Raw genomic sequence first — 25,984 nt, 5'->3', positions numbered from 1 at the left:
GCAGCCGCACGACCGCGCGCCCGAGCCCAGCCCCTTCCCCGCGCGCCCACCGCCGGCGCGCACGCCACTTTGGAACACAGTTTTCGGAGGCTCCGGGGGCGCACGGCTCCGAGGGTCGCCCCCCGCCGCGGGAGGGAGAGCCCGCCGAGCCCCCCCCCCCCGCGCCCCCGCCCGCCAAGCCCCCCAGATCAGTCCCAGCAGAATAAATAAATTAAAAGGCCTTCCCCCCGGGGAGGGGGAGGCAGTGTGGGAGCGCGCGAGTGAGGGGTGGGGGGCCGCTGAGGCCCGGGGCTTTGGCGGCGCAGCTGCCGCCGCCGGGAGAGCGCCTGGGGAAGCGGCGAGGAAGGCGAGGGGAGGAGGAGGAGGAGGAGGTGGAGGAGGAGGAGGAGGAGGAGGAGGGTGAGCGCTCGGGTCGGGCTCCTTAGCGGTGTATTGTGGGATGTGCGGCTACTGGGAGCCGAGCCTCCGCCGCCAGCCGCCTCCCGGGCAGCAGCAGCAGCGGCAGCGGCAGCAGCGGCGGCGGCAGCAGCTCGGGGCCCCCGGTCCGGCCGCCCCGGCCTCGGCTCCCGCGGGGGACACCATGTACTGGCTGGCGGCGCAGGGAGGCCGGCGCCCGGCGGGGATGTAAGCGCGGCGCGGGGAGGGAGAGGCCGCGGGCGGCAGCAGCAGCCGGGCGGCCCGAGCCCCCGGCCCGGCCCGGCTCGGCCCCGGCCCCAGGCAGGCAGACGGGCGTGCGGGCGGCGCCAGGGCCTGCCGCGAGCCGCCCGCGCCCGCGCCGGACTGAGCGAGCGCCACGCCGGGCGGCCGGGCGGGCACCATGGGCCGGAGCCCGCGTCCTCCGGGCGCCCCGGGCCCCGCCAGCCCGCAGCGGGGCCGCCGGGGAGCCCCTCGCTGCCGCCCCGAGACGGTGGCCGAGCGGGCGGGCGCGTAATCCTCCCCCGGAAGGGCCATTCCCTCGCTCCGTTCTTGTTTCGGGGGCGCCGGCGCTTTCGGGGCGCGCTGGAAGTGGGGGCGGGGGCCGGCCGGCCGGGCCCCTGGGCGAGTGTGGACGCGGCGGCCGCGGCGGCGCGGACGACAACAACTCGCTGGTTTTCAGGTTGGGTTAACGGCATGGAGAACAGCTACCCCCCCCACCACCAGCACCAGCAGCCCCCGCCGCAGCCCGGCCCTTCGGGCGAGAGGAGGAACCACCATTGGAGAAGTTACAAGTTGATGATCGACCCGGCCCTCAAGAAGGGGCACCACAAACTGTACCGCTACGATGGGCAGCACTTCAGCCTGGCGGTGAGTAGCCGGCCCGGGGGCCCCCGCTGACCCCCCGGCCAACTGTCAGCCGGGGTGTGACAAGCGCCAGGGGGCCGGGGTCCCGGGGTCAGGCCCCCCCCCCGGGCAGGGGGGCGGCCCTCCTCCCATCCGGCCCCCCGTCGCTCCCCGCAGATGTCCAGCAACCGCCCGGTGGAGATCGTCGAGGATCCCCGGGTCGTCGGGATCTGGACCAAAAACAAGGAGCTGGAGCTGTCGGTGCCCAAATTCAAGGTGGGACCCCTCCCCCTCCTGCCCCCCGACTCCCGAGTTCGAAAATAACGCCAGCCGCGACCCAGCCCCGCCGGGCTCCGAGTTCCCGCCGTCCAGGGGCCCCGGGAAGTTGCGGCGGGGAGGGCGCCCCCCTCCCGGCCGCCGGGAACGGAGCTCCCGCTCGGGGCGGCGGCGCCGGGACGCCCGGCGGGGCACCCGGTCCCCACCTGGCCCCGGCCTGCGCAGGAGCCCGGCCCGGGGCCCGCCCCCCTCGCCGGACCCGGGCTTGGGGGAACGACTTCCTAGCCTCGGGGGTCGCCCCCGGCGGGGCCTCAGGGACTGGAGGCCAGAATGGGGGCTGGGGAGAGAGAAACTGTTTCTTTTTCCCCTTTCCTTCCGAACCCAGAGGACTTCCACGTTCCAAACGATTTAATCCTCCGCTTCCCGGGCCCGCCCGCGTGCATTTTTTTTTTTTTTCAAAAAAAATTTTGTATTAATTTTTTTTTTTTTTTTTTTTTACCCTTCGTTGTTTTCAACTGTCGGGCGTTTGGGGAATGCTGTGTTTTCCCTTCGGTTTCAATGTTCTCCAAACTCCCTTCCCCCTCGGCACCTGCCAGGTCGATGAGTTCTACGTGGGCCCGGTGCCTCCGAAGCAGGTGACATTTGCCAAGCTGAATGATAACATCCGAGAAAACTTCCTGAGGGACATGTGCAAGAAGTATGGGGAGGTGGAGGAGGTGGAGATTCTGTACAACCCCAAGACCAAGAAGCACCTGGGGATTGCTAAGGTGGTCTTCGCCACCGTCAGGGGGGCCAAGGAGGCGGTCCAGCACTTGCACAGCACTTCAGTCATGGGCAACATCATCCACGTGGAGCTGGACACCAAAGGTGAGTGCGCGCCCGGGAGGGGAGGAGCCACAGAGACCTGTCACTGCCACTCCTGTGCCTCTGGGGGTCCCCCCTGCAGCGTCTGGAGGCCTCCCCACCTCAATCTTCCCTGGGATTCACCCCCCCACACACACAACTTATTTATTTTTTGGCCCCCTCCTGAGGGTAGAGTCACATGGAGCCAGAGCTGTTGTCTGTTGCTAGGAGACGGGCTATAATTTACCAAATGTGCTGGTGCTTGGCCGCTGCACCCCTAGGGACACCCCCCCAGGCTTCCCCACCACAGGCCCCCCTCACCAGGGCTCAGACAGTCCCCAGTGTTGCTGTCTGTGTGAGGGGAGGAGGCAGAGTTTGTTGATGGGAGGGGGTGCTGAGGACGAGCCATAGGACGCCCTCAAAGTCGGAAAGAGAGGGTTCCTCTGCTGAAATGCGAGGCCTCTGGGGCCCCGGCAGCCCCCCACCCCCACTGCTGCCCCTTCCCCCTGGAAGCGGGACCCAGCCTGTGCCCAGGGAGCTGCGGAGCTGTGAGCCAGTCAGGCTGTGTGGGGCTGTGCTGGGTGCTCTGCTCGGGGCTGACACTGTGTCTTCCCTCCTCGCTCTTAAAGAGACCGCGCACCTCCCCGCACCAGTCGATTGGCTTGGTGCACACTACTGAGCCAGCTTTGGGAGAGCCAGGCTGGGGAGACCACGCTCCCCGCCAAGGTCTGCAAGGCTCTTCTGGGAGGCTGGCTGGAGGGGTGGGCAGCCCTAGAGGGGCTGAGGAAGTCCCCAACGTTATTACTATAAAAGAAGTGGCTGGCTGCTGTGGGACAAGCCTGCCCTGTGGGTGGACCCTGCTGGGTCCAGAGCCCACTGGTGGTCCCTGGGAGCCCTTGGTGGGGAGGGGCTTGGGTGCAGCTGCCAGCGGGTTTGTCAGTGCAAGGTTTAGAAACAGGTGGGGCACACCAAACCCAAGGCAGGGAAAGGTAAACTTTTGTTAGCTTTTGAGTGTGAATGAGTGTTAGTGAGAGTCTAGGTGGAGAAGGGGCTGTCCGGTCCTGAGTAGGCGTGGTCTCGCACGCACTTGCACAGGGGCTCACAGACTCAGTCCAGTCCGCGGCGGCTCAATCTCTGGGGGAGGAGTGGGGCCCCTTTAAGTGTATGTACCCCTTTGGGTGACTGCAGTTTGCACCCTGAAAACGGATGGTGGAGCCCCTCCCCTGTCAGAGGTCCTTGTGCTTACGACAGCCAGCTCTCACCAAAGCGTCATTTCTGGGGAGGAGAACCCCGCCCCCCAGGGACTACCAGCTGAATAGTTTGTGTTTCAAGAAGGAGCCCAGTAAACTGTAAAGTGTAGCTCCAGGAATGTGTCTCCTTTGCATATGTAGGCAGCTGTCTCAGAGGCTTTATAAATACCCATGATCTGGGCCCCCTCTCTATAAAGGCTCAGTGGGCCAGGCCCCAGGCAGACTCGGGGCCCTCCTGGAGTTCACCAGAGTGTCCTGTGCTGTGCAAACTGCTGGTCACAGACTGTCACCTCTGTGTCCCCGGCTTCCCCGCTCCTTGCTGCGAACCTCTGGCAGGGAAACTGGACTGTTAGGGCACCATGGCCCAGGTTGAGGGAGGGGACTTCGTTCTGGGCTTGGTGACGTCCCAGCCCTACGAGGCTCTCCATTCTAATTTTTAACGTCAAAAAAATCATGGAGTTTAGCAGCTTTCTTGAACAGACGGGGATCCTGAGCCAGGAGCCGAGGGGGCGGGATCTTGGCCAGGGTCTCAGAGCTTACTCAGGTCCCTGGGGTCTCTGACACAAGGGACTCCCGAGGATGCTGAACAGGTTGGGATCCCAATGGGCTGCCCCGTCCTGGAGCCCCACTGAGTCCCCCTCCTTTGCCTTTCCACAGGGGAGACCCGCATGCGGTTCTATGAACTGCTGGTCACGGGCCGGTACACCCCCCAGACCCTCCCTGTGGGCGAGCTGGACGCTGTCTCTCCCATCGTGACCGAGACCCTGCAGGTGGGTTTGGCCCGTCCCAATGTGCTCCCTCCTCCCTCCCTCCACCTCGGGAAAGCCTCACCAACTCGGGGACCTCACAGCTCTGGCTTTTGGGAGAGCTACCCCACATCCTCAGCACCCACCTCCCCTGGCACCGCTGGTCCTGCTCCCTGTGGCTTCCAGAGCCCTGCCTCCGCTGTCTGGAGCAAGCCAGGGTTCCCACAGAAGCACTGCTGTGGGAGAGCCCTGTGTCTCAACCCCTGTCCTGAGGAAGACTTCAGGCCCCTTCCAGGACACAGCTGACCCCTCCCCAGACCACCGCCTCCTGGGACGCCCACCTGGCCACTCCGCGTGGGGAGCGTCTCGCCCTGGTGCAGGCCAGCTGGGAAGCTCTGCTCACCCGCGTGTGGCTCAGCTGACTTGTCCGTCACACACCGTTTAAACCTCAAACAGGGACATCAGGGGGCAGAGCAAAGCCCTCGGCCCCTGCTTACCGCCGAGACCGCAGTTCCTGGTGGCGCCCCTGCCTGGGAGGTCTTTGATTTCCTGAGGCAGTTAGGAAATCCCCACTTATAGCAAAGGGTCAGGGTCTTCTCCCTTCTCAGCCTCTGGGATTAGCAGTGACTGGCCACTCCTGAGAGTAAAGCTAGGACCATCCCGACACTCTTCCTCATCTCTGCCCTGTCCCGGCCACATGCTGTGGTTCTAGAGCGCTTTGCCTCTGAGTTTCCCAGTAGCCAGAGAGAGAAGTGAAAGCAGTCCTCTTTCCCCTAGTGAGCTCACCTCGCTGTTTCTCCCTGTAGCTGTCAGATGCCCTGAAGCGCCTCAAGGATGGCAGCCTGTCTGTGGGCTGTGGTTCCGGCTCCTCCTCTGTGACCCCCACCAGCGGGGGGACACCCTTCTCCCAGGACACGGCTTACTCCAGCTGCCGCCTGGACACACCCAACTCCTACGGACAGGGCACCCCTCTCACACCGCGCCTAGGCACCCCCTTCTCGCAGGACTCCAGCTACTCCAGCCGCCAGCCCACACCCTCCTACCTCTTCGGCCAGGACCCCACAACAACTTTCAAGGCCCGGCGCCATGAGAGCAAGTTCACGGACGCCTACAACCGCCGCCATGAGCATCATTACGTGCACAATTCTGCAGCCACCGCGGTGGCCGGGACCACGGCCTCCTTCCGGGGCTCTTCCGACCTCCCTTTCGGGGCAGTGGGAAGCAGTGGGGGCAGCAGTGGCCCTCCCTTCAAGGCCCAGCCACAAGATTCAGCCACGTTTGCCCACACACCACCTCCTGCCCAAGCTACTCCCGCTCCCGGATTCAAATCGGCGTTCTCTCCGTATCAGACCCCTGCGCCTCCCTTCCCTCCACCCCCCGAGGAGCCCACCGCCACCGCCACCTTTGGGACCCGTGACAGCGGAGAGTTCCGGAGGGCTCCTGTGCCCCCACCTCTGCCACCCTCGGAGCCCCCTGCCAAGGAGAAGCCAGGCACGCCACCCGGCCCACCACCCCCTGACACCAACAGCATGGAGCTGGGCGGCCGGCCCACCTTTGGCTGGAGTCCTGAGCCCTGTGACAGCCCCGGCACCCCCACGCTGGAGTCGTCCCCCGCAGGCCCCGAGAAGCCACACGACAGCCTGGACTCGCGCATCGAGATGCTGCTGAAGGAGCAGCGCACCAAGCTGCCCTTCCTGCGGGAGCAGGACTCGGACACGGAGCTGCAGATGGAGGGCAGCCCCATCTCCTCCTCCTCTTCCCAGCTCTCGCCGCTGGCCACCTTTGGCACCAACTCCCAGCCCGGCTTCCGGGGCCCCACCCCACCCTCCTCGCGCCCCTCCAGCACCGGCCTGGAGGACATCAGTCCTACACCACTGCCTGACTCTGACGACGATGACGAGCTGGACCTGGGCCTGGGGCCACGGCCCCCACCTGAGCCGGGCCCGCCGGACCCCGCCGGTCGTCTGGGCCAGACGGCTGAGGTGGCCTTGGACCTGGCAGGAGACAGGACCCCGACTTCAGAGAAGATGGATGAGGTACCCCTTGTCTGTCCGTTTGTCTGCAGTTCTGTCTGTTTTCTGTCCACCACGTTTAGGGTGAGGGTCTGCAGCAGCAGGGCTGGGGAAGCCAGCATGACAGGCGGACGGAGGGAGGGAAAGGAAGATGGGCAAAGCTCGTAGGGCTGTGACCCGAGCAGCTGGTTTGGCTCTGAGCTCCCTAACAGCCCTGGGGAGAAGCAAGGCATGGTCTAGTCTTGTTGCTCTCTTTGTTGGGTAAGGGGACTTAGGACTTTTCCTCGGGATAAATCCCCACGCGAGCTGCTCTGGTGGATATGGGCTGCGGTGAGAGTTACGGAATCCCCCCTTCTCTGTGGGAATTTCAACCATGGGGACATCAGGGCTGGTCCCGATGCTCAGATACACTGGGACGAGAGAGACCAGTCAGGGGCTATGCTGGGCCAGGCCTGGTGCCCTCCGCAGAAATGGAAAACCAGGCAGGGAGGGCCCTGAAGTGCCCCTTCTCCCGGCTGCGGCAGTGGGGGAGCGAAGGGCTGGCTTGCAGGGGGCCGTCCTGTCCACCCCCAGCCCCCTGCCGGTGCTCCTCCAGCCTCAGGAGGTCCCCTTGGGGAGGGTTAAGTCGCCTTGCTTGGCCTCTGCCCCTCCTCCTGCTGGTCCACGATAGGCCCTGCTGACACCTGCTCTGGAGCCCCTGGACCCTGCGGGCAGGAGCAGCCAGGGGGCTTGGAGCTCGGTGCCTCTGTGGGTGGAGGGGGGGCTCCCCGCTTCCTGAGCCCTTGACTGGGCCATTTGGCCGCCTCAGGGAGGAACAGAGAGGAACTTGGCCTGCCCGGGAGGGTGCCACAGGTGGCTGGGCTACAGGGGGCCTCCAGGCACTTCTGGGGAAGTGGTTTCTGGCATCAGGGGTCCAGGCAGGGGGAGCTGACAGGTGTGCAAAGGGTGGGGCTGCCGACCCTGTCCCCTTCCCTCTCGGCCGCCTGGGGTTAGGACCTTTACCATGAGCAGCTGGTCCAGTGCTGAGAAGCCCAGCGTTGCCAGTAGCCGCTGGAGGGAAAGGGAGACCGAGGGAGGCCCTTGACAGCCTGGTCTGGGAGCTTTAGGACTTAGAGCAAGGGAGACCTCCAGCCTGGCCTCGGGAGCCCCCTGCTGGCGGCCAGGAGAGCAGCACCTGGACTCCCCGCTCTCAAGGGCTGAGCGTGGGAGCGCGCGGTACCCACAGAGGCAGCCCAGGTTGAGGTCGGAGCAGGGGCGCAAGGCAGGACGGACCAGTGATGGGAAGGGGGCCAGTGCCTTCTCCACAGAGGCCGCGGGTTAGCGGCGCAGGCTTCCAGCTCTGCCACTTTGCTGGTTGTGTGACCTTGGGGAAGGCACTTTTCCTGAGTCTCAGTTTCATCATCTGTGAAATGGGCCAATGAGCGTAGCTGTCTCACAGTCTCACAGTAGGTGCTGTGCTTTCCTGAAAGGTCCAGCGTCGCCTGGAGCTTCCAGGCGTCCCCGGACCTTTAGTAGGCAGCGGCGGCGCTCTGCTCTGGCCTACAGTTCTCACCCCAGTGGCCGGTTCTCACCCCAGCGGCCGGAGGGGCGGGTGCTGGGCGGGCCCTGGGCTGGCCCAGGGCTGCGGCTCCCTGTGATTGGCTGGCATCAGCGGCCTGGGTTAACCCTCTGTGTGCTGCATCCTGCCTCACTTGGTGCTGTCCAGGACTGGGGCATTCTTTCTGAGTTTTGGGCCCATTGTGCCTGCCCCTGCTTCCTATATCCGGGGGACCCTGAGAGGGAGAGCCTGTAGTGTGCATTGTGTGTGTGTGCGTGCGCGGGCGTGTAGCGCAGCCTTAATAAAACCCGGGGCTCCCTGCTGCAGCTACAGGTTTAATGTCATCCTCTCCCCAGCCCAGTCTCCCTTTGAGGCCCTGGCCTTGCAGCCTGCACAGCTGCCCCTGAACCTCCACACTCACATGCTCTGACTCCGTGCCAGGGGCATCTGTTCATCCAGGGTGTGAGCGCTCGAGGGTCTGGGGGTGGCACATCCCCCCAGACCGCCCCTGGCTGCACCTTGCCCAGGAGGAGCCTGCCCCCCAGTTCCAAGGTCAGGGGGCCCTTGCCCATTTTAGGCGTGAGGTCATCCTGGGCCCTCCTTCTCTGGACTCTAACAACAGCCCGTCACTGGGCAGGGGTCCTGGGTGTGAGTCTCAGTCCTATTTAAACTTTATATGTTTTATTTGAAGGGCAGAGAGAGAGGTCCTCCATCTGTTGACTCACTTCCCGAATGCCCTCTGTGTCCAGGATTGGGCCAGGTCAAAGCAAGTGGCAGGGACCCAAGTGCCTGCGGCCTCTCAGGGTGCACATTAGCAAGAAGCTGGGTCAGAAGGGGGCACAGGCCTTGAACCAGGCACTCCTGTGTGGGAAGTGGGTGTCCCAAGCCATGGCTTAGCCACTGTGCTACACTTCCCCTCGGCCCTGTGTCTTTTTTTTTTTTTTTTTAATTATTTATTTATTTGAGAGGCACAGTTACAGAGACAGAGAGCCATCTTCCCTCTGCTGGTTCAGTCTCCAAATTGTTGGCAATGGCCAGAGCTGGGCCAGCCCAAGCCAAGAGCCGGTCTGCCGTGTGGGTAGTGGGGGCTGGAGCACTTGGGCCATCCTCTGCTGCTTTCCCAGGCGCGTTAACAGGGAGATGGGTTGGAAGAGGAGCAGCCGGGACTTGAACTGGCACCCATATGGGGTGCTGGGCTGCAGGCAGAGGCTGTACCTGCCAAGCCACAGTGCCAGCCCCCTGGGCCTGTGGCAGTGTCTGTCTCACCTGTCAGGAGCGATGGTAGACAGCGCCACCTTGTGAGGCTCCTGGGCAGAGAGTAAACTGTGTGCAGCTCTGAGCCACTCGGCACCCACACTCAGCGCGCCCCCCCCCACCCCTGCAGCAGAGCAGGTGAACAGAACAACAGTGGAAAACTAAAAGCCCACCTGCTGTCTGTGCACTGGAGGTGTGTCAGAGCTGCAGGGCCTACGGGGAGCCGCGTCCTGGCGCCCTGTCTTACTGGCTGAGTTAACTCTCCCCATCCCAGCGTCCTCACTGGCACGAGGGAAGGCCACAGACTGACCGCAGGGTGCTTGTGATGGCTGAGCCCCAGTGGGGAGGTGGTGGGCAGGCTTGGGGGAGGCAGCCTGGGGAGTGCTGACTGGTGGTCTTCTCCAAACCCTGGTGGAAACAGCACCCCCCTCCCTGGGCCCACCCTCCCTCTCCCTGCTTTCCCACCATCCTCTGCCTCTTACTTGACTCTCGTGGTCACCTCTGTGTCACCTCTGACCCTGGCACCTGCACCCAGCGCCGCACGGAGGTGCTGAGCCAGTGTTTGTTGACCGAGTGAACGGCTGTGCGCATGCTCAGGGGACGCGAGCAGGTACCATGCTGCCCGCGGTGAGGCTCAAAGGCCTGGAGAGACTTGGCGGGGGTCCGGCCTGGGAAGCCAGGCGGCCGCCCCCAGCCACCCACTCTCTGCTCTCTCTTCAGGGCCAGCAGTCCTCCGGCGAGGACATGGAAATCTCAGATGACGAGATGCCTTCGGCCCCCATCACCAGCGCCGACTGCCCCAAGCCCATGGTGGTGACCCCAGCGGCTGCGGCCGTGGCGGCCCCCTCGGTGCTGGCCGCCAGCCTGCCGCTGCCCCCGCCGCCCGGCTTCCCGCCGCTGCCGCCGCCGCCACCGCCGCCGCCCCCACAGCCCGGCTTCCCCATGCCGCCGCCCCTGCCGCCGCCGCCTCCGCCACCGCCCCCGACGCACCCGGCGGTGACCGTGCCCGTGCCGCCGCCCCCGCTGCCCGCGCCGCCGGGGGTGCCGCCGCCGCCCATCCTGCCGCCGCTGCCGCCCTTCCCGCCGGCGCTGTTCCCGGTGGTGCAGGTGGACATGAGCCACGTGCTGGGCGGCCAGTGGGGCGGCATGCCCATGTCTTTCCAGATGCAGACCCAGATGCTGAGCCGCCTGATGACCGGCCAGGGCGCCTGCCCCTACCCGCCCTTCATGGCGGCCGCCGCCGCCGCCGCCTCAGCCGGCCTGCAGTTCGTGAACCTGCCGCCCTACCGCGGCCCCTTCGCGCTGGGCGGTGCGGGCCCCGGCCGCGGCCAGCCCTGGCCGCCGCTGCCCAAGTTTGACCCGTCCGTGCCGCCGCCGGGCTACGTGCCGCGCCAGGAGGACCCGCACAAGGCCACGGTGGACGGCGTGCTGCTCGTGGTGCTCAAGGAGCTCAAGGCCATCATGAAGCGAGACCTGAACCGCAAGATGGTGGAGGTCGTGGCCTTCCGGGCCTTCGACGAGTGGTGGGGCAAGAAGGAGCGCCTGGCCAAGGTGGGTTCACGGCGCCCCCTGCCGGGAGCTCGAGGGGAGCGCCGGGCGGCAGCCACGCCCACCCAGAGGGACCCTGGCCTGCCTCTCTCTGCGGCGTGGCCCACCTTTCCCCTTTGTGGGTGCGGGGGCCCAAGCGCTTGGGCCATCTTCTGCCTTCCCAGGCATATTAGTAGGGAGCCGGATAGGAAGTGGAGCAGCCGGGACTCAATAGGTGGCACATGGGATGCCTATGTCACAGGCAGCAGTTTAACCTGCCGTGCCACAGAGCTGTCCCCAGTCCCCTGTGTCCCTCTGTCTAGAGGTGGCCATGGTTATCAGTTTTGCTTTGGGAAATGCAGCCCAGGCAGTCGGCACCTGTCAGAGCCTGTGTGTCGTCCGTGTAGCAGGCCAGTAGCATCAGAAGGAATGGTCTGCTGTTGCTGACACATGCCTGTCACTCAGCCCGGTCCTGCCACCCTCCTGGACCAGAAGCGGCAGTCGCTAACTAGCAGCTGCTCCGTCAGGCACCCGGGTAAGAGGAGCTGGAGGGCTTGAGGGGCAGAGCTCGTCCTCCGGCTGCTCCGGCGCCTGCCCACAGTGCCCCGCGAAGGCTCAGAGATGCCCATTTCCTGTGCGTTGGTCCAGAGTAGGGTAGAGTCAGAGACTAGAAAGTGTCCGTGTGAATTCCGTGACACTGGTGTTCCGGCAGTGCCCATGTGGACTCAGTGTAGTTCTTGTGGATTCCAGTCTGCTAAGTGGGGTGGCTTTAGTGGCCCCATTTTGCAGGTGAGGAAATGGAGGGTCTGTGAGACCAAGCAGAGCTCCTGGGCCACGGGGCACGGGCCAGGTGTGTGCGGTCCCCTGTGGCACCCTGTGCTGCTCAGGGAGGACCTCTGGAAGACTTGGCGGTGGCCTGCAACCCTGGTGACTGTCCCCTCTCTCAGGCCTCACTGACCCCCGTGAAGTCGGGCGAGCACAAGGACGAGGACCGGCGGAAGCCCAGGGACCGAGTGGCCTCGTGCCTGCTGGAGTCGTGGGGCAAGGGCGAGGGCCTGGGCTGCGAGGGCCTGGGCCTGGGCATTGGACTGCGCGGGGCGATCCGCCTGCCCTCCTTCAAGGTCAAAAGGAAGGAGCCTCCGGAGGCAGCCTCGTCTGGGGACCAGAAGCGGCTCCGGCCTTCGACCTCTGTGGATGAGGAGGACGAAGGTGCGTGTCCCGCCCCATCCTGCGGGGCGCGGGGGTCCCTGCCCCCAGCCCAGTCCTGATGTTCCTTTCCCCACAGAATCCGAGCGGGAGCGAGACCGGGACATGGCCGACGCCCCGTGCGAGCTCGCCAAGCGGGACCCCAAGGGCGTGGGTGTGCGGCGGCGGCCGGCGCGGCCACTGGAGCTGGACAGTGGCGGGGAGGAGGACGAGAAGGAGTCCTTGTCGGTGTCTTCGTCCTCGTCGGCGTCCTCCTCCTCGGGGTCCTCGACCACCTCACCCTCGTCCTCGGCCTCTGACAAGGAGGAGCAGCGGGACAGCACCGAGGAAGAGGAGGAGGAGGAGGAGGCAGAAGTGGAAGAGGAGGAAGAGGAGGAGGAGGAGGAAGGTGGCCCCAGGAGCCAGATCTCTTCTTCCTCAACCTCATCCACGTCAGACAAGGTGCGACTTGGCCACGAGGCCGGGGGTCGGGCCAGGGCAGGGGAGCTGGCCCTGGGCTCACGGCTCCCCACCCTGCCCTGTCTCCCAGGACGACGATGACAGCGAGGACCGGGACGAGTCTGAGATTGACGACGAGGACACAGCCCTGTCGGCAGCCAGCGAGAAGGACGAAGGGGACTCTGATGGAGGTGAGTGGGGCCCAGGCGCCAGGGGCCACTGTGCAGGGGCCAGAGCCAGTGCCACGGTCAGAAATCCCGTGTGGGCAAAGTTGGACCTGCCACCTTGTTAAAACACACAAGCTACTGATGGCAGCACTCTTGTGAACTATCTGGAGTGTGTAGATGGCTCAGGCTGGAGGGTCGCAGGGCCAGCTAAGGGGACAGCGGGTTCCTACCGAACCTCGGGAACCACGCTGGACCCAGACACAGGTGAGAAGGAGCCGCTAGTTTGCTCTCTGAGTTGGCCGCACACATGCCTCTCAGGATGTGCTCCGCCCGGGCGTCCCTGGTTCGAGGGTTTCAGGAGCGTGGGGTCAGGGCCCGGCAGTCACGGCTCTGCCTCTCTGTCCCTATCCAGAGGAGACTGTGAGCGCCGCCACGTCCAAGGCCGAGGCTGAGTCCTCCAGCGAGAGCTCCGGGTCTTCTGAGTTCGAGTCAAGCTCCGAGTCCTCATCCGAGTCCTCAGAAGACGAAGAGGAGGTGGCGGCAGGCGAAGAAGAGGAAGAAGAGGAAGAGGAGGAGGAGGAGGAAGAAGAAGAGGAGGCAGAGGAGGTGGCAGGGCCAGAGGAAAGCTTGGCTCCCCCAGGTGCTGACAGCTTTGAGGAGGCTGGCGAGGAGGAGTCTCTGGCCCCGGGGGCTCCTGCCATGGAATCACTGGGCACGGAAGAGGAGGTGGACATTGAGGCGGACGATGAAGCCCCCGAGGAGCCTGCCCCCATGCCGGAGGAGCCCCTCTTGCCTGTGGGCACTGAGGAGCTGACGGACTGCAAGGAGCCCCCAGAGGAGCCGGGTCTGAACCAGGAAGGGCCCATGGTACTGTCTCCAGAGCCCCAGGCGGTGGAGACAGAGGCCCGGCCGCCGTCGTCCCCTGAGCTCCCGCCAGGTAAGGCCTGTAGCCTTTGCGAGTGCAGCTTTCATTGCTGGTGCTTTCCTCAGTGCCAGGATTCTCGGTGTAGTCCTGGGACCCTTGGCCCCATGAGATGTTCCTGAAAGGAGGGACATAGGCACGGTGGGCAGGAGGGCAGAGGCATGGGCGAGGCATCCTGGGTGGAGCTGCAGGTGCTGCCCAGGAGGGCTTTGCCTGCAGGAGCTGCTGGCTACGGTGTTGCTGCTGAGCAGGAAATGTAGCCAGCACCCCGACTAGGCCTCTGGATGTCGCTACTTAGTTTTGTTTTAACTTCTGAAGCCACTTGCCGTTAGCACCTACCTAGAGTAAATCCCACGGGAGAGAAGACAGTAAGGTGTTTTGTCTATTTAGCTGTGGGCTACACTGCAGGTCTTTGAATAGTGATTTGATACCAAGGCTGTGTTGGCCCCCAGTTGTGTTTTAGGCACTCACCATACAACAGTGGACCAACCAGAAATGTCTGCCCCGTGGAGCACACATTGTGGGCAGGATGAGAGGTGACAGGAAAAGTTAGAATGTGTTCTATGGGGCAAGGAAGGTAAATACTGGGGGCAAACAGCAATGGCCCTGGCAAGTGCTGCGGGGAAAAGGCTTAGTGAGTTCTCTGCCCACCTCAAAGCTAATTATCTCGGACCACAGAAGCATCACGGTGAGGACAGCCAGTGTGAAAGGCTAGCAGCCATGTCTCCTGCACCTTTGATGTGCTGCAGCGCTCAGAAGCACCTACTGTGCGCGCTGGGCTGGGTGCTGAGCAGTCCTCGAGTGGCTTAGCTGGAAGGCAGCCCCTGTGCTCGCAGACCCCGGGGGGCTCAGAGGGCTGTGAGCTGGGCAGGTGGCAAGCACATAGTGGGGCAACCACAGTCGGCCCTGGAGAGGTGTCTGAATCCGAGTAATGGTCTGCTCTCCGCCCTCCCTTCTGCAGAGGACAACCTGGAAGTGGAGCCTGCACCCCCTCCCGCGCTCTCCTTGCCTCTGCAGCCACCGTTGCCACCCCTCCGGCCACCCCGGCCACCCAGTCCACCACCGGAGCCTGAGACCCCAGACCCTCCACACCCACCCGCCCCCTTGGAGCCTCTGCCCGAGGACCAGCCCCCGCGTACTCCAGGCCTCTGTGGCAGCCTGGCCAAGTCACAGAGCACAGAGACAGTGCCAGCCACGCCAGGCGGGGAGCCCCCGCTGTCAGGGGGCAGCAGCGGCCTGTCCCTGAGCTCCCCACAGGTGCCTGGCAGCCCCTTCTCCTACCCATCCCAGTCGCCGAGCTTGGGCAGCGGGAGCCTCCCACGGACACCTGGCCGGGACTTTAGCTTCACGCCCACCTTCCCTGAGCCCGGCGGGCCCTTGCTCCTGCCAGTCTGTCCTCTCCCAACTGGCCGGCGCGATGAACGCTCTGGCCCCCTGGCCTCCCCGGTGCTCCTGGAGACAGGCCTACCCCTCCCTCTGCCCCTGCCCCTGCCCCTGCCCCTGGCATTGCCTGTTCCTGTCCTACGTGCCCAGACTCGGGCTCCAACCCAGCTGCCACCCCTGCTGCCTGCTCCCCTGGCTCCTTGCCCTTCCCCCATGAAAAGGAAGCCGGGCCGGCCCCGGCGGTCCCCACCATCCATGCTGTCCTTGGATGGGCCCTTGGTCCGGCCACCAGCAGGGCCCACCCTGGGAAGGGACCTTTTGCTCCTGCCAGGCCAGCCACAGACCCCTGTCTTCCCCAGCACCCACGATCCCCGGGCTGTGACCCTGGACTTCCGGAACACGGGGATCCCGGCCCCACCCCCGCCCCTCCCGCCCCAACCTCCCCCACCCCTGCCTCCACCACCCATTGAGCCCACCAAGCTGCCCTTCAAGGAGCTAGACAACCAGTGGCCCTCTGAGGCCATCCCACCAGGCCCCCGTGGGCGCGATGAGGTTCCCGAGGAGTACATGGAGCTGGCCAAGGCTCGGGGGCCATGGCGCCGGCCTCCCAAGAAGCGCCACGAAGACCTGGTGGCTGCGTCTGTCTCACCCGAGCTCTCGCCACCCCAGCCCCTCTTCCGGCCCCGCTCCGAGTTTGAGGAGATGACCATCCTGTATGACATCTGGAACGGTGGCATTGACGAAGAGGACATCCGCTTCCTGTGTGTCACCTACGAGCGGCTGCTGCAGCAGGACAACGGCATGGACTGGCTCAATGACACACTCTGGGTTTACCACCCCTATATCCTGCTGGACGTTATGGTCTGTGCCGCTGGCGTGCGGAACACAGCCCCCTGGGCCCGATGCCCCTGTCTAGCTTCCAAGTCACCTACCCAAGTGTGTGTAGGGCACAGTGCAGGCTGAGCTGAATCACTTTTATTGATCTATTTTTTTATAAATATTTATTTATTTATTTGAAAGGCAGATTTACAGAGAGGCATAGGCAGAGAGGTTTTCATTTTTATTTATTTATTTTTTTTGACAGGCAGAGTGGACAGTGAGAGAGAGAGACAGAAAGGTCTTCCTTTTTGTCGTTGGTTCACCCTCCAATGGCCGCTGTGGCCGGCGCATCTCGCTGATCCGAAGCCAGGAGCCAGGTGCTTCTCCTGGTCTCCCATGGGGTGCAGGGCCCAAGCACTTGGGCCATCCTCCACTGCCTTCCCAGGCCATAGCAGAGAGCTGGCCTGGAAGAGGAGCAACCGGGATAGAATCCGGCGCCCCGACTGGGACTAGAACCCGGTGTGCCAGCGCTGCAAGGCGGAGGATTATCTTGTTAAGCCACAGCGCCGGCCCAAGAGGTTTTCCATCTGCTAGTTCACTCCCTAAACGGCTGCAACGGCTAGAGATGAGCCGATCCAAATCTAAGAACCAAGGGCTTCCTCCGGGTCCCCCATGTGGGTACAGGAGCCCAAGGACCTGGCCCATCCTCCACTGCCTTCCCAGGCCACAATAGAGAGCTGGATCAGATGCCCACATGGGATGCCAGCACTGCAGGCGGTGGCTTTACCTGCTGTGCCCCAGTGCTAACCCTTGAATCACTTTTAACCAGTCCCTCTGTGCCAAACCCTCTCACCCCAGGGGTGGCAGGTCCCAGACCTGAACATAACAGTGGGATTATGTGACATAACCACAGGGCAGGACGAGTACACATGTGTTCTGGCCCAAGAAAAAGGATTTATTTATTTATTTATTTATTTAATTTGAACGTGTGATGGAGAGAAGACAAGACAGAGAACCATCCTCTGATCTACTCCCCAAATAGCCCCAGTGGCCAGGACTGGGCCAGGCCAAAGTCAGGAGGCTGTAACTCCATCTGTGTCTCCCACACGGGTAACAGGGTCCCTAGCACTTGGACTCTCCCACTGCCTTCCCAGGCATGTTAGCAAGGAGCTGGATAGGACAGTTGACCAGCCGGGGCTTGAATGTGTGTTCCAGTGGGGGATACCAGCATTGTAGGCAGCAGCTTAACCTGTCGTGCTACAATGCCAGCATCTTTGTTTTGGTTTTTAAAGATTTATTTATTTGAGAAGCAGAGTTACAGACAGAGGGGGAGAGAGTGAGAGATCTTCCAGCCACTGGTTCAGTCCCCAAATGGCTGCAATGGCCAGAGCTGGGCCAGCGTGAAACCAGGAGCCAGGAGTTCTTCCCAGTCTCACATGTGAGTGCAGGGGCCCCAGGACTTGGGCCATCTCGTCCACTGCTTTCTCAGGTACTTTCGCAGGGAATTGGATAGGAAATGGACCAGCCAAGACATGAACCAGCAAACACGGGATGCCAGCATTGCAGGCGGTGGATTTGCCCACAACGCCCCAATGCCGGCGCCTGTTTTGCTTTGTTTTGTTGACAAGCAGGGAGAGGCAGAGGTCTCCTGTCTTGTGGTTACTCCCTAAATGCCGGCGATAGCCAGAGCTGGTCCAGACCAAAACCTGGAGCCGGAAGCTCAACTGTGTCTTCCACGTGGATGGCAGGGACCCAACCTCTTGAGCCATCACCTGCTGCCTCTAGCAGGAGAGGAGCTAGGACTGGAACCCAGGCTCTCTGATAGAGGATGTGGGCGTCCCAAGCAGCGTCAGCTACTGCACCAAATGCCCACCCCTCGTCCCCTGATTGAATCCTCCCAGTAGTCTAATGAGGTAGGGGTATTATTTCTCCTGTTTTACATGTGAAGAAACGGGCTCAGAGAGGTTAAGTGTCCTGCCCAAAGCCACGCCACTGCAAAGTGGCAGAGCTGAGGTTTGAGCCCAGACAAACCTGGCCCTAGAACCTGCTCCTCACCAGAGCTGTGCTGGTGGCCAGTGCGGCCCGGGGCTGGCGCTGTTGTCCCTGTTGTGGGACACTAGCTTATTGAGCCCTTCCCCTGCCAGGACGTCTACCGGGTGCCCTAAGCATGTTTAGTCCCTCAGGCCTCATTGTCATCTCATTTCAGGGAAGGGAAACTGAGGCACGTAGTGGCAAAAGAACATAATCCCTAAGGCTGTACAGCTAAGTCCTGACTCCAGTCTCGGCCAGCTGACCAGCGGCCACATGAAGAAAGTGTAGAGGTGATGGGTACAGCTGGTCTCACCATCCCTGGATGCTGATCCAAGGCTGGGGGGGGACAGGCATCGCGAGGGGCCGGGAGAGGTTCTCTGAGAATGTCCATATGGCCCTTGACCCACACCCACCCACCAGCCTCTCTTCAGCTAAGAAAAAGAAACGGGACGATGGCATCCGTGAGCACGTGACGGGCTGTGCCCGCAGCGAGGGCTTCTACACCATCGACAAGAAAGACAAGCTCAGATACCTCAACAGCAGCCGCGCCAGCACCGACGAGCCCCCTGCCGACACCCAGGTACTGCTGCCGGGGGGAGGCACTTGGGGCTCACTGGGGAGAGGGGAGAGGGGAGGCCGGCAGGGCCTGAGAGCCCAGTCGAGAAGCAGTCTGGGTCCCACGGGCACTGGGGAGCCCCTGAGAGGCTTCCGGCAGCAGGGTGAGCAGACTTGTGTCTCCAGCAGGTCCAGCTCCTGCTGTGTGCTGGGCATCATTTGGGGCTGCAGATCCGGGGTTCTCCTGGAGGGAGGAGCTGGTAGTTCCTGGTGGAGGGGATGCTGTGGAGAGATCAGGAAAGGGGCTAGGGAGGGGTGAGTCACAGGGTGGGGGAGGGTGTCACGTTGGAGCCAGGCTTGGATGAAGCCAGGGCAGGCGCCTGTGGGTGGGGGGCTTTTAGACAACAGAGAAGTAGATAAGCCCTTGCTAAAAAGATGGCACTAGAGAGGGCTCACTGAATGCAGTCGGCCACAGACAGGAACAGCACGTGCAAGGCCACAAGGCGGGGAGGAGAAAGGGTCCTGAGAGCCAGAGTGGTGGGCTTAGATTTGTATCCGGTGCGTGGTAGCCCAGGGAGGGTTTTCAGACAAGATGTGCAGGTGACGTGGTTCAGTCTGGGTTTTAAAGCTTGCACCAGCTGCTTTGTCAAGTTGACTGCGGGCGTCAAGATGGGGAGACCGCCTGAGGGTCATTGTGGTTTCCAGGTCAGACTCGAGGGTGGGATGGAAGTGAGAGTCCAGGAAGTTGCATGGGCAGGGCTGGGGCTGGAAGCCAAGCGCCAAGACCTCCCTGTGGCACAGCTTGAGATGGGAGTGTGGGGTATCGGATGTGGAGGTCTGGCAGGTGTGCAGTTGGGCATCGGGGTGCAGTGGAGCTTGGGTGGGGGATTTCCTTCTGGGGACCTGTCAGCACTGTCAGGATGGAGATGAGGAGCTCACCTGGGAGAGCGTTGGGGTGGATGGATGCTGGACGGGGGTGGAGACTGAGAGATGGGACACGAGGGTTTCGAGGAAGGAGTTTGAGGGGACAGCGGGGCCTTGGGTAGATGCCTGCCATCTTTCAGAACAGCTAAGATGAGGGAAAGACAGCAGACGTTGGGGAGGGGGGGAGCTGAGGATGCTTAGATGTTGACGGGAAGGAGCAGGCAAAGAAATGGTGACAGCGAGGGACAGATGGGTGTGGAAAAGCCCAGGGCAAGAAGCCTGGGGAGTCGGAGACAGCAGAGACCCAGAGCTTCGGTGGGGCTGTCGGGTGTGAAAGGGCCAGCGGCACAGCCCCGCTGAGCGCTCGAGACCCAGGTCTGAGTCTGAGAGGCGGTGGCTGTGCACTCCCAGGGCATGAGCATCCCCGCACAGCCCCACGCCTCCACGCGGGCCGGCTCGGAGCGGCGTTCGGAGCAGCGCCGCCTGCTGTCCTCCTTCACTGGCAGCTGCGACAGTGACCTGCTCAAGTTCAACCAGCTCAAGGTGAGACTGGGTGCTGCCCACGGCAGCCGTGGCGGGGGCAGGGGCAGCACTGGGGCCTGGGGGGCAGGGCTCACTCTTCCTCACCTGCCTCCCTCAGTTCCGGAAGAAAAAGCTCAAATTCTGCAAGAGCCACATTCACGACTGGGGCCTGTTCGCCATGGAGCCCATCGCGGCCGACGAGATGGTCATCGAGTATGTGGGCCAGAACATCCGCCAGGTAGGTGCGGCCCGGCACGGCGGGCACCTGGGTGGACGCAGGCCGCGGGGCACTGCCTGACGCCCCGTCGCTGGCAGGTGATCGCGGACATGCGGGAGAAACGCTATGAGGACGAGGGCATCGGCAGCAGCTACATGTTCCGGGTGGACCACGACACCATCATCGACGCCACCAAGTGCGGCAACTTTGCGCGCTTCATTAACCACAGCTGCAACGTGAGTACCGGCCAGGGCCAGCGCTGCGCCCGCCTCTTCGAAGAGGACCCAGGAGCCCCCCGGCAGGGGAGCCGGCTCGGCCTCCTTCCCAAGTGCAGGTCATGTTCATGGGGAGGTAGGGATGTGAGGCCCTGTGCAGGGAGCCTTGTTCAACTCCGAGCTTCTGTCTTCTCATCTGTAAAATGGGCACAGTGAGGCTCTTGTTGCGGTGTGAAGCACTAGTGGTGCTCAGGAAATGTTGCTTCAGTCATGGGCTCCCCCTCAGTGCCTCCTTTGGCTAGGCTTGGAGAGAGCTCAGGCTCTCGGCACAGCCTCCCCCGGGACTCCCTGCAGTGGGCTCCGTGTCTCTGTGTTGTCCACTGAGGAAGACTGGCCACGCATAGGATCGAGCCCTTGCAGTGTGGCCAGTACAACCGAGGGACTGAGTCTTGAGTGAATTGAAGCTTAATTTTTTTTAAAGATTATTTGACAGAGTTACAGAGAGAGAGAGAAGGAGAGACAGAGAGGTCTTCCATCCCCTGGTTCACTCCCCAAATGGGTACAATGGCCCAAGCTGGGCTGATCCAAAGCCAGGAGCCAAGAGCTTCTTCTGGGTTTCCCATATGGGTCCAGGGCCGTCTTCCACTGCCTTCCCAGGCCGTTAGCAGGGAGCTGGATTGGAAGAGGAGCAGCTGGGGCACAAACCGGTGTCCATACGGGATGCCAGTGCCGCAGGCAGAGGCTTAGCCTACTGTGCCCCAGTGCCGGCCCTGAACCAGGTGGTGCAGGGCTGGAGAGGAGGGGGCGCTGACCGCGAGGACTCGTGTGCTGGGAGAGACCCGGCACCACAGGCAGGCTGGTGCCAGCATGAGGAGCCCTGACTCTGGGGCCAGGCTTTGGCATCCTTGCTGTGGGACAGTTACCATCACTGCGCCTCAGTTTCCCCATCAGTGAAGCAGAGGCAATGGCAGCCGTGCCGTCAGAGGTTGTGGGAGTTCCACATGCAGGTCCTTGGTGTGTGCTCACACGGCCAGCCCTGTAGGCGTCCTCGCTCTCACAGCTTTGACTTGGTCATTGTCTGGCCTTAGAGACCAGAGAGACTTTTCCTGGGAGTCTGTGAGATCTGAGAGACAGAGTGGGAAGGCGGGCAGGTGTTCTGGTCGGGGAGTGGTATGTTCAAAGGCCTGGGGGCAGGGGCTGGAACAGCGGTTTGAGGGGCAGCATGTGGAGGTGGTGGGTAACAAGTTAGGGGCCAGCAGGCCGGGCTGAGAAGACAAGGCAGGCAGGTTGGATGGGGCTAGGGTGCTGACAAGTTTCTCTAAACTAGGCTTGGAGCCGTAGGGTGACGAGATCTGTCGGCTCTTGGGAGAGCTTCCCCTGGCTGCTAGGCTACGATTAGATTTGCTCAGGAGAGTGGCAGTGGGGGCTGCTGCCATCCAGGGAGCAATGATGGAGGCCCCGTAGACAGACTCAAGAGTTCCCTTAGAAGCTCGAACGTCCCAGGCACGGTGGGGCTGGAGCTGGCACTGGAGGAGGAGGGGAGGTGGCTGCTCAGGGGCCCTGGTGCCCGGTGTGGCCTCTGCCCCAAGCAGGAGCAGGTCACGAATTCAGGTTCGAGCTTCCTGAGTCAACGCCACCTCCCGGAGCAGCTGAGGGCAGGTGCCAAGCGGGTGCCTGGAGTCATGGGTCTGGGACAGCAGCCAGATTGCTCCGGGTCAGAATTTTTGACTTTGTGGCCCAGGTCATGTCTGCAGCAACTGTCTAACTCTGTGGCTGGAACAGTGGCAGCCACAGGTGACACGCAGGGAATGGGTGAAAGGGGGTGGCTGTGTGCCAATAAAACTTTGTTCAGAGAATTAGGCAGCTGGGGGCGTAGCTGGTAGCACCCTTGTCTCGAGCTCAGAAGAGAGGGCCCGGCTGGCAGGACAAATTGCAGAGTCTCCTGCAGTAGGAAGGGAAAGGGGACCCTGTGGCCGGAAGTCAGGCCCCGAGCAGAGGCGCAGTGGGGTCGGGTGGGCTGGGGCTCACCCTCCCCCTCCTCTCCTGCCGCAGCCCAACTGCTACGCCAAGGTGATCACGGTGGAGTCGCAGAAGAAGATCGTCATCTACTCGAAGCAACACATCAGCGTCAACGAGGAGATCACCTATGACTACAAGTTCCCCATTGAGGACGTCAAGATCCCCTGCCTGTGCGGCTCCGAGAACTGCAGGGGGACCCTCAACTAGCCCCGCCCGGCGCCCACATGTCGGCCGGGGCCAGCCCCAGCTCCCGCCTCATTTCAGGTGCTGTCCCTCTCCCCCTGTGGCCCCTCCAGGGCCCGGCGCCCCAACACTACCCCAGGACACCCCCTGCAGCTCCAGCCTCTCCGCGGGAAAGGGCTTCTCTGTCCGTCAGCCCACGTCTCTTCGTTTCCAGAATTGCTCCTCTGAGGATCGTCCTTGGCCATGAACTTCTGTCTCTGTGTCTCTGACTCCCACACCCAGTCCCTCCCCTCCGGCTTTCTCCATCTTTTCTCTGTCTGTACCCTCAGCCCCTTCCCGTGAATGCTGCTACGTTGTTTTTGTCTTCTCTTTATTTTCGTCCTCGTCGTAAGAAGAGACATTTTAACCGTTGAAATGTGAAGGCAGAATCAGAGCGGGGCCTCGGTTCCACGACCGGGGTGCTGGCCAGGTGCTGCGGGCAGGGGCCGCCAGCGGCCGTGACCTCAGAACACTACGTACCTGCCAGGCCCCCTCTGCCCGCCACGCAGCGAGGAGCCCCCCAGCCTTCTCCACCCACTCCCCAGTCTCTTCCCCGAGCTGCTGGAGGAGCCATCCAGTCCCAGGCAGGAGTGCGCCATGGGCTCCCTGCTCCCCACCCCCCCAAACCTTGGGTTCAATGTTTACTTTTTCATTCGGATGCCAGCAGCGAGGGAGCCCCCGGGGACCCCAGACTGGGTGCGGGGGCTGGGAGGGGCTGGTGAGCTGCCCGTGCCCGCCCCGCCACTGCAGTGGAGTGAAGCTCCACGCCCCCGGCCCAGCGTCGACCCTGCCAGGCCAGAGCATATTTATTTTCTGAGTGAGCAGCTTATTCCTCCCAGAGAAAGCAGAATCTTGGAGAGAAGATTTGAAAACTCAGATCCAAGGCTTTGACAGTTTTTTCCCTTTTGACCCCTTCCATCCTCTTCAGGGTTTATATCCGTGGATTTTTTTTCCTTATGCGTGTGTAAAATCCAGACGAAGGGGAAAACGATGGGTTTGGCAGTTCAGCCGCAGCCCCTGTACCTAGACTGCCGCGAAGGACTCCGGGGCACGTTGTTTCTTGTGGAAACAGATGGGGGGCTTAGGCCTCATTTCTTCGTACTTCCGGGAAAAACCACGACAGGCGCACGAGCGCGAGTCCCCCGGCCCCGGCGAGCAGCGCAGGCGTGTACATAGTCTCTGGAACGTGACTGGTGACCGGCGGCTCCAGGACGAGAGGCCCCGCGGCGCGGCTCCTACCCGTGGACAGACGCGCGGCCTCTGCTATCTCAGCTTGTGTCAAGCTTGTATCATGTAAATTCTGTACAAAGAATTGTTATTTTTCTCTTTTTTTTTTGTCGTTGGTGGTTTTGTTGGTTTTTTTTTTTTTTTTTTCCAGTTCACCCCAGACCCTCTCGGGTTGGAGACCGAGCCCGCCGGTTTCAAGGCGAGGAAGTCGGTGGCATTAGGATGCGATGGGGTGTGGGGTCCCTGGCACCGCGGCAACCTTCTCTTCCACGTGCGGTTCTTTGCCTAATTGTGCAACCGAGGAAATATTTATTTTTCACACAAGGAAATGTGTAGTTGGCAGAGACTTCATTCTCACCCCTCCCCTCCCCCCAGGAAAGAAAGAAGTGGGGGGGAGGTGAGGAAACCAGGGGAGGGGCCGGCCTCGCCCCACCACACTGGGGCCACTGTTAACTTCCCCAAGGGCCAGGGGCTGGGCCCCCTCCCCGGAACCCCGCCCCTACCCAGAATGGTTTGCAATAATCTAGAAGAGTGTTGGCTCATTTTTCTTTCAACTCTTTGTTTGCATTGAACAAAGCTCTGCTTTTGAAGGTTAGGGGTTTCTGCTCTGCCCCCCGCCCCCTGCAAAGAAGAGAAGAGATGAAATCTAGGGATGTTTGTGTGTAGACTCTGTCACCGTATGTAACTTGTTTTGAAGAGAAGTGTTTCCGTTGTGGGTGTGTGTTGCTGTAAATATTTGTTCATATTTTTGTGAATTCAATACTATGTACCATTGTATTATAGTAACTTTTATAAAGCAAACCATAAATACACTGACTTTTCTTACAGATCCGCCATCTCTCTCGCTCTCCTCTCTCTGCCTGTCCTCCTCGCTCTCTCTCTCTGCGGGGAGCACTCCCCGGCCAGGCTCTGCACAGCAGTGTGTGCCATGGTCCACTGGGTGGGTTCTGTGAACTGGGCCACATCACGGTCAGACGGCCTTCCACAGCCTAAAACGTTAAGGTGTCACCGCCTGCCCTTGAGATCCGATCAAGCATTCTGTGGCCATCACCAAAAGAACCCACAAAGGGAGTGTGTGCTCAAAACGCCCGACACCCACGGGGCCAGGGCGACAGGTCCTGCAGACGGCACCCGGACTGGGAAGACCCCACGCCTCCCTTCTCACTGGAGAGATGCCAGTGACAGCAGGACACCATTTCCCCATCAAGGTGGCAAACGCGAGTTTGGAAACAGCCGGTGTTGGCTGGGCCGGCAGACGGGCATGCCGTTAGCAGGAGCCCACTTTGCTGCAAGCTGCAGGAGACCTGAGATGGGGACCGTGGGGACGGAAGATACTCATACCCTTGGCCCAAACGCTGTCCTGTCGAGAACCGAGCCTGACGGACACAGGACTGCTCGCAGCCTGCTCCGGCGATGGTGACGTGAAGCGGGGGTGCGCTCCACTGGGGTGGGCTGGCGGGAGGGAGGGAGAGCTCCCCTGACTCACTCATTCACCCAGTACCACCGTGTGCCAGTCTCACAGGCCCTGGGGAAGCATCCCGAGCCGAATGGCTTGAAGAATCGAGGTGGGATGAAGAGAGCTAAGAGAAGGGGTGTCCATTGTGGGGGCAGGTGTGGGGGGTCGGCCGCAGTGGTAGGGAAGAGGCCGTCCAGGCAGAGGGAACAGGGAAGGCAAAGGTCTGCAGGCAGGTGTCCACCTCAAGTATTTGAGAACAGCCGGATGGCAGGTGTGGCTGCCGCCGACCAAGGGCGAGAAGTGCTGGGTGAGGCCGGTGATGGAGGGCCTGGCAGGGCAGCACGAGGGGGACCACACCCGCACGTTCTGTCTTCTCCCTCGAACTTGGCTCCTGACGGATCTTCTGCCTCCCACCTCCACCCACCCACCACTCCCTGCTGCCACCTAAGCTCAAGACCCAGCGACCCTGGACTCCTATCCCCCCACCCCCATCCTGCCAAACCTGATGGTGCCTCCTTGTTCCCCCGGCCCTCCCTCCCCCCCTGCCCTTCTTTCTCCATTGGTTCTGCCATGGGGGAGAGCAAAGGGGGAGCCCCGATTGGAGACAGATGCGTTCCCAGCAGCCGCCCTGTGCCAGGCGCTACTTTAAAAGCGAGGGTGCTTTCGCCCGAAGCTGGGGCCTGATCCTCTGGGATCTCTCGGGTGTTCTTTTCGTTTTTGAAGTTTCTGATCCCTGAAGATCCAATTTCTTCTACCATCTGAAAAAAAATAGGATAAATTCCCCATTTCCCCCTGGGACACCCACCCACGTGGTTTCCTTGCACTGCGATCCCAGCGGACTCCGGGGAGCACAGGGAGAGGCTGGGAACGCACCTCCTCCTCCTCCTCTTGCTTTTGGAGAAAGTCCCCGAGCTCCGAGGGCTGGGGACCAGAGGCGGCGGATGGGGGTCGGACCC

General features: G+C 62.3%; 1 protein-coding gene across 1 annotated transcript; it reads left to right on the top strand.

Annotated features, from left to right (window-relative positions):
• Nucleotides 1-529: 529 nt before the first annotated feature.
• SETD1B (SET domain containing 1B, histone lysine methyltransferase) lies at nt 530-24,399 on the top strand. The gene is made up of 17 exons (XM_062182800.1): nt 530-624; nt 1,097-1,284; nt 1,438-1,536; nt 2,133-2,403; nt 4,287-4,399; nt 5,182-6,411; nt 9,899-10,729; nt 11,653-11,914; nt 11,991-12,352; nt 12,441-12,540; nt 12,929-13,453; nt 14,400-15,662; nt 18,085-18,251; nt 19,562-19,693; nt 19,791-19,910; nt 19,988-20,125; nt 22,157-24,399. Exons 2-17 carry the CDS (start codon nt 1,111-1,113, stop codon nt 22,328-22,330), a joined length of 5,961 nt encoding a protein of 1,986 aa, XP_062038784.1. The 5' UTR covers nt 530-624; nt 1,097-1,110; the 3' UTR covers nt 22,331-24,399.
• Nucleotides 24,400-25,984: the final 1,585 nt, after the last annotated feature.

The sequence above is a fragment of the Lepus europaeus genome, chromosome 23, assembly GCF_033115175.1.
Source record: "Lepus europaeus isolate LE1 chromosome 23, mLepTim1.pri, whole genome shotgun sequence".
Taxonomy (NCBI): domain Eukaryota; kingdom Metazoa; phylum Chordata; class Mammalia; order Lagomorpha; family Leporidae; genus Lepus; species Lepus europaeus.
Note: the sequence above shows the minus strand (reverse complement) of the source record. Positions and strands in the feature narration are given on the sequence as shown.